The sequence below is a fragment of the Triticum aestivum genome, unplaced genomic scaffold (assembly GCF_018294505.1).
Source record: "Triticum aestivum cultivar Chinese Spring unplaced genomic scaffold, IWGSC CS RefSeq v2.1 scaffold45949, whole genome shotgun sequence".
Classification (NCBI taxonomy): domain Eukaryota; kingdom Viridiplantae; phylum Streptophyta; class Magnoliopsida; order Poales; family Poaceae; genus Triticum; species Triticum aestivum.
In genome coordinates this window covers 1-8,134 of record NW_025233410.1, presented here as the reverse complement: position 1 = coordinate 8,134, position 8,134 = coordinate 1, and the positions used below count along the sequence as shown (strand labels likewise).

The 8,134-nt window shown below is 49.4% G+C and overlaps 1 protein-coding gene across 1 annotated transcript; it reads right to left on the bottom strand.

Annotated features, from left to right (window-relative positions):
- Nucleotides 1-6,518: 6,518 nt before the first annotated feature.
- Nucleotides 6,519-7,898, bottom strand: LOC123176066 (uncharacterized; the record flags this gene model as incomplete). The annotated part of the gene is made up of 2 exons (XM_044590459.1): nucleotides 6,519-6,767; nucleotides 6,864-7,898. Coding segments are annotated over 2 exons (1,077 nt in total), but the record flags the coding sequence as incomplete, so codon positions are not given.
- Between the last annotated feature and the right edge of the window lie 236 nt (nucleotides 7,899-8,134).

Below are 8,134 nucleotides of genomic sequence, written 5' to 3'. Positions count from 1 at the left end.
CGTCCCGTGTCCGGATGGGACTTTCCTTGGCATGGAAGGCAAGCTTGGCGATACGGATACGTAGATCTCCTACTATTGTAACCGACTCTATGTAACCCTAGCCCTCTCCGGTGTCTATATAAACCGGATGGCTCTAGTCCGTAGGACAACAACAACAACCATTACAATCATACCATAGGCTAGCTTCTAGGGTTTAGCCTCCTTGATCTCGTGGTAGATCCACTCTTGTAAACATCCACAATATCAATATCAATCAAACAGTACGTAGGGTTTTACCTCCATCAAGAGGGCCCGAACCTGGGTAAAACATCGTGTCCCTTGTCTCCTGTTACCATCCGCCTAGACGCACAGTTCGGGACCCCCTACCCGAGATCCGCCGGTTTTGACACCGACATTGGTGCTTTCATTGAGAGCTCCGCTGTGCCGTCACCGATAGGAAGGATGCCTCTTCCCGTCTTCAAGGACGGCATCTTCGCCGATGGAGCCTTGGCCGCCGGCCAAACTATCTGGCTAGGAGGTTTTCTTATGACCGCCTGTCCGGCCACCGCTTCAACGATGACCTCTCGTGTCATCGAGAGCAATCTTCACGTCAACTCGGAATTCGCCGAGCAGTTAGATCCAGTAGAGCTCTCGTCTGTAAACGAACTCTTGGATCGGATCGCCGCCCTGGGAGTCGCTACGGACTACAATCGGATCGGGCTTAAAACCGATCTGAGAGAGATTAACTCTCCCCAGGTTACCCACCACGTCACGGTGGTAGAGGAACATCGCGACGATCCTTCTCCCATATTTAAAACTAGTCGTGTCCGGGCTACCGAACCCTCCATGCCGGATTCCCGCGGAGGAGCGGATTCCGATCAAGCACTGAACATAAAGTCAGGCATCGGACCGGACTCGTTGGACAACGTTCCACTTTCCAAGCTTCCAAATTCGGAAACTTCTCGGCCCTTGAGCCTCAAGATGGCTAGGGTCCCGGACTCAGTTAGGCCCGCCCGTCTAGATATATGCGATCTATCTCTAATCCGGCAAGAGCCAGCCGAAACAGTACATCATTACTGGGCCAGATTCCTCCTGGTCATGGACCGGATAAAGGACTGCTAAGAGGAAAACACAATCTCAATCTTTTGCGACAACTGCACGGACAGGGGAATCTTGAACGCCGTCAGCCATCGTGAAATCACGCGTTTCGCCGACTTGGCATCCATAGTGCGAAAGTACTATGCCATAGAAAGTTTCCGGAAAACCGAAGATAGGTTTTGGGATAATCCGGCCCCGAACATAGCCCCAGTCCGCAGCAAAAGGGTGCATTACACTCAGGCACCAAGTACAAGAACCAAAAAACAGAAGCCCCTTAAAGGGAACGGAACCGTACTGGAGGGATGGCTCAGCAAACCCTGTACAATTCACAGTACCAAGGGCGCCACCCCAACACATAGCCTTCGTGCATGTTGGATATTACGGCAGGTGGCCAAAAGTGGCGAGGAGCTTCTAGCCCCGCGAAACCACACAAACAATACCGGTACGGTATCAACCGTCTTCGAGACTTTCGCATCGAACAATATGCGGAAACGAACGATCCACAGCCTTGCCGAAGTCTACCAAGTAGCAACAACAAATCCTTGGAGCGACGCGGCCATCACCTTCAACACCAGCGACGAACCTAAATTCCGAACAGCCCGAGCACCAGCCGCATTGGTCCTCAGTCCAATAGTGGACGGCTTTCGACTTACCAAGGTACTCATGGATGGCGGCAGCGGATTGAACCTCATTTACGAGGAAACTCTTCAAAAATGGAAATAGACTGGAGCCGCATTGAGCGAAGTAGCACAACCTTCAGAGGAATAATCCCTAGCCGGGAAGCACGCTGCACCGGAAAAATCACACTCGATGTGGTGTTCAGCTCGCCGGACAATTACAGGTCCGAAGAAATCACGTTCCAAGTGGCCCCGCTCAGCAGCGGATACCACGCTATATTAGGACGAGAGGCGTTCACAATTTTCCAAGCCGTACCCCATTACGGGTACATGAAGCTCAAAATGCCTGGGCCCGGCGGGGTAATCACTCTCGTTAGTGATCCGGACATAGCACTCCGCGCCGAAAACAAAACAGCCGCATTAGCCCTAGAGGCACTATCCGAAGCCCTAGCGGCAGAGGAACTCACCGCGCTACGCGCTACGGTACACAGGGACGACGTGATACTCGATAAGAGATCCAAGTCCACCTCCTTTAAACCAGCGGACGAAATTATAAAATTCTAGGTCCACCCAACGGACCCGACAAAGACGGCCTCCATCGGGGCACAGTTGAACCCTGATGTAGACGCCGCGCTGCGAGAATTCCTTCAGGAAAATTGGGATATTTTCGCCTGGCATCCTTCAGATATGCCAGGAATCCCTCGCAGGCTGGCAGAGCATAGCCTAAACATCCTAAAAGGGTTCAAGCCAGTCAAACAGGCTCTTCGATGATTTTCTGAACCCAAAAGACAGGCAATGGGAGAAGAACTAGCCAAACTATTGGAAGCCGGATTCATCAGAGATATCAAACATCCGGATTGGCTAGCAAACTTGGTAATGGTACCAAAGAAGGACAGATCCTGGCGCCTATGTGTCGATTTCAAAGACCTAAATAAAGCCTGCCCAAAGGATCCCTTCCCCCTCCCCCGCATCGACCAAATCATCGATGAGACTGCAGGGCACGATTCATTGTGTTTCCTGGACGCATACTCCGGCTATCATCAAATCAAGATGGCAGAAGTGGATCAAGCCGCAACGGCATTCATTACTCCATATGGACCATTCTACTTCAACACGATGCCCTTCGGACTTAAAAACGCCGGCGCAACATATCAGCGCATGATTCAGACATGTCTGGCTACCTAGATCGGCAAAACAGTAGAGGCATACATAGACGACGTAGTCGTCAAAACCAAACACGTCGAAACTCTAGTAGACGACTTGAGGGTCACATTCGACAACCTCCGAGCATATGACATCAAGCTGAATCCGGAAAAATGCGTTTTCGGCGTACCAGCCGGAAAGCTCTTGGGATTCATTGTATCCGGTAGAGGAATAGAAGCAAATCCGGCCAAGATCCGAGCCCTATCGCAGTTGGATATTCCAAAAAACCTCAAACAGATCCAGAAATTGACTGGATGCGTGGCGGCTCACAGCCGCTTTATCTCCCGCCTAGGAGAAAAGGCATTGCCCCTCTATCGCCTCCTCAGGCACACCGAACACTTCGAGTGGACGGATGCTGCCACTGCCGGACTCGAAGAAATAAAGGCCATATTGGCAACGAATCCGGTCCTGGCTGCGCCCAACCTGGGCGAACCTATGTTGTTATACATCGCGGCAACACATCAAGTAGTAAGAGCGGTGCTCGTCGTAGAACGAGAGACAGAAGGGCATAAATTCCCTCTTCAAAAACCAGTGTACTACGTATCCACTATTTTAACCCCCTGCAAGTCCCGTTACCCGCACTATCAAAAGATAGCGTATGCGGTGTTCATGGCATCCCGGAAGCTCCGACACTACTTTCAAGAGTGTTCGATAACAGTGGCCTCCGAAGTACCCCTAAATGACATTATAAATAACCGCGACGCAACGGGCAGGATTGCAAAATGGGCCATTGAGCTCTTACCATTCGACATAACTTACAAACCCCGGCGAGCTATAAAGTCGCAAGTTTTGGCTGACTTTGTCGCTGAGTGGACTGAAGCCGAACTCCCTAAAGAGTACGGCGCATACTCCAATTGGATTATGCATTTCGACGGCTCCAAAATGTTGGCCGGATTGGGGGCTGGCATCGTACTAACGTCCCCAACCGGGGACAGAGTCCAATACGTACTCCAGATAATGTACACGGACTCCAACAACGTAGCCGAATACGAGGCCCTCTTACATGGCCTCCGGATGGCAATCTCCATGGGCATCCAACGCCTAGAGGTGCGCGGGGACTCAAACCTCGCAATATCCCAAGTAAATAGAGCCTTTGACGCCAAGGATCCAAAAATGGCAGCCTATCGCAACGCCGTCCTTAAAATGTCAGCTCGGTTCGAAGGACTCAAAAATCCACCACGTAGCCAGAGATAATAACCAAGCGGCCGACGTATTGGCACGCATCGGCGCAAAACGTGACGCTGTCCCTCCAAATATCTTCCTGGAATGGCTGTTCAAGCCATCCGTACTATGGGAAGAGGAGTCCGGAAATAACAAACCGGAGGCAGCCGCAGAACAATCTGACATAACCGGCGATCCAGCCGACGAAACAACACCCTCAGCTCACGACATAATGGCAGTAATCGCCCCATGGACAGAGCCATTCCTAGCCTACTTGCTTAGGCAGGAACTCCCCAAAGACCATAATGAGGCCCGCTGCGTAGTCCGGCGATCTAAAGCCTACAAGGTCCATGAGGGAGAACTCTATAAGAAAAGCACAACCGGAGTCCTTCAAAGGTGTATCTCCGAAGAGGAAGGGCGAGACCTTCTGGCGGAAATTCACGCCGGACTAGGCGGACACCACGCCGCAGCCCGGGCCCTTGTAGGAAAGGCATTCCGTACAGGATTTTATTGGCCGACGGCCTGGGCAGATGCTCAGGACTTAGTCCGAAGATGCGTCGGTTGTCAGCTCTTTGCTAATCAGAGCCACATGCCACCCACCGCCCTCAAAACTATACCCATTACCTGGCCGTTCGCGGTCTGGGGGCTTGACATGGTTGGACCACTTAAAGGGGGAAACTACAAGCAAAGGTACCTATTGGTCATGGTGGATAAATTTACCAAATGGATAGAGGCCAAGCCAGTTAAAACGGCAGAGTCCAGACCAGTGATAGACTTTATATCCGGGGTAGTACACCGTTATGGTGTCCCCCACAGCATCATCACCGATAACGGCACGAACTTCACGGCCGATGAGGTTAAATCATGGTGCAAAAATATGGGCATCAAGCTCGATTACGCTTCAGTCTATCATCCTCAGACCAACGGTCAAGTGGAACGAGCAAATGGTCTAATAATGAGCGGCATCAAACCCAGACTAGTGCGGTCCCTTACGAAATCTGGCACGCACTGGGTAGAGGAGCTCGACTCCGTACTCTGGGGGCTGCGGGCAACGCCTAACCGTACTACCGGATTCACACCATTTTTATGGTATACGGCGCAGAAGTAGTTTTGACGTGCGACATAATTCATGACTCACCTCGAGTGCGCATGTACGAAGAAAGAGAAGCTGAGTTGGATCGGCAGGACAGCTTGGACGCATTGGAGGAAGAACGCGACGTTGCCAAGGCTCGTTCCGCATTTTATCAGCAGCAGGCTTGAAGATACCAAAGCAGAGAAGTACGGGCCAAGACTTACAATGTTGGCGAAATGGTTCTACGCCTGCCGGACAAGAAAAAGGACAAGCTCAAGCCCAAATGGGAAGGCCCCTTCATCATCGATAAAGTCTTGACCGGCGGAGCGTACCGTCTACGAAATGCGTCGGATAACCGACTCGAGCCGAACCCATGGAACGCGGCCCGCCTCCGAAGATTCTATGCCTAGCTCCGGACTAAGAGTTCGTCCCTTTCCCCCCGTCCAAATTTTTTTTACTTCAGCTGCCTTTTTTTATCTTTTTCTTCTCAACCCTATTCATCAAAGCCTTAAAAGGCCTACTTGTGCATCGTCCGCGCGCAATTGATGTGCTATCCGCACTCATTATACCTGGGGGGCTTCTTTACCAGAAGCTTAATTATAAGGGCTTCATGCCCAGCACATGTGTCAAGCCTCCACATGTACCTTTTATTCACCATTATATGCATCGATATGACTTAAGTTTTGGCCAAGCTGGGTTGCCTGGATCCTGTGCTTACCCCTACGTTCCCGATTGTTCGGCTAGGAGGTAAAGGGAGCACCTCTGCGATTGTTACTGCCGGGTCAGCCGGATGTGTACCTCAGACTGGGTGAAGCCGAAAGCTAGCGTTCTTAAGGGAATATTCGGTCGGTGACTTAAAAGATGGTTTTTTATCCACTTATTTATCTGCCCCCAGATGTTTTTCTGCTTTTTTTCGCAGTCCGGACATGCACTTTAGGGCATGCCACCCCCAGAGGAAAGGAACCCTTAACGGAACTATTCTCCCTGGAAGATGTTTCTTACTACCCATGTAATATAACATAACTAGTTGGGCACTTGTCTGATAAAGCACTAATGACCCCTACGCCTGGTCTCCATGCATACCCCGGTTGTTTCATAACCGAGAGGGTATTCGGACACACTTCGGACTCTAGGGTCCCGAGGTCGAAGCGAAAAGGTCGGCAAAGACAAATGATCTACAATCCGGCTAGAAGGCATTTTATATGTCATTTTATAATACATTGTCAAATCGACTGATTGTATTCTTCCTCAATCCCGTCTAACAGGTTGTCTAATTTACAGTCCTGTTGGGAAAATTTAGCGGCCAACTCTACTTGGCCGTATACTAAACTCACAGGGATCTCCTTCCCATCGGGCCCCACAGGTCCGACTTCGGCCATGTGGTTGGGATCCGCTTTCTTGTACCGCGTCTTTACCATGGCCCAGGCCTCCCTGGCACCTTAGCGGCAGGCCGAAATCTTCCATAAATGGAAGCGCTGTCACACTCCCTGAAGCTTCTCCGCAAGCTCCCCAAGACCCTCGGGTAAGGAGAAGGCTGGCCATAAAGCCTGGATGACGCCGCTCATTGCCTGTCGAACTCGTTCGATCAGTTGCAACTATTCTTCTCCACCCATCAAATCATCCTCGATAGTGAAATCCTACAGTGAGAAAGAAAACTTCGATTTAAATACACATGTCCAACTCAACAATTCATATCCAATGCCTAGATAAAAGCCAACGAGAAAAGTACTTACTGCATCCAGCGGGTTGAGAAAAAAATCATCCCATGAGAAGTCATTGATGTCATTAAATTGATCATTAAGTGCATGCTGACCAATAGTACCCATTTGCATAGGGTGATTGCTAACTGCATCCTGGCCATCAAGCTTGTCAGTCATTGCGACGACATTTTCTGTCTGATGGTTGGAAAGTGTAGAAATATTTCTTCCACTATTAACCATATATGTATGTGTCATTGAGATTCTACTGTTACCAGGTGCGGTGTTTTCATTCAACATCATTCCGATTGAGCTTGTGTTTTTTGCTATGTTGAATGGTGTCATCCGCTCACTCAAGCCATCTACTGGTATACTGCTGCTCCCTCCCTTAACCATCTCAGATAATGACACTGGACGACTGCCGCAGGCATTCAACATCCCTACGAAGCTTTGGTTGCTATGTGCATTTTTTGGAACAATCTGCTCATTGAAGCCTGCCATAGATGTAGCATTTCTCATGACCGTTCCAATTTCATTTTGCACCTCTACGTTCACATTTGATGAGATGGGAGATATTATACCTCTATGAAGAACACCAGTCAATGTCGCATGTGTTGCAGAATTGTATGAAGGGTCTGGAAACTTGCCTTTGTTTGTCTCCACCAGCTTACCACGCATGCGGCCAGCATAGGAATCGCCAAAACTATATGAAGGAAATTCATCTAAAGTTGTTTCATTGGGTATGTTGTTGTATAGGTTGGCAGGAGGGTCAATGCAGCGAGCGAATCTTCCCGCATCCGACAGTTTTGGTGCGACATACTTATACATTCTACCATCATGGATGAATGACCCCGTGCACGAGTTTCTATGTGTGTTCGCCGGCTGAGCTAAGTGACCCATTGCAGAAAAATTGTTTGGACTTAAAAGACCAGAGGACGTACACCATCTTTCATGTTCATGGTTACGCATGAAACTCCCCTGGTTGTTCATGTTGTTGTAGGATGAGTTATGTCTTTCAGAGGCATCACCAACTGGATTTGGTTTGACTCTTCTCAAGTGCAACCTATACTTCTGAAATAAAAAGATAGACAAATAAACCAGGTATGAGAAGCACGCTCATGGGAAAAAGTAAGGATAGACATGTGGCAGCAAAAAGTGTAGGGAATCCATTGTATAAGAAGACCCATTATAGGGACAAAAATACTTGAAAGTGTAGAGCATCCACGGTATATGAAGACTCATTATAGGGACAAAATTAATTGTAATTACACACATCTTCATGTTAGGTGCATTACTAAAGCTTACAT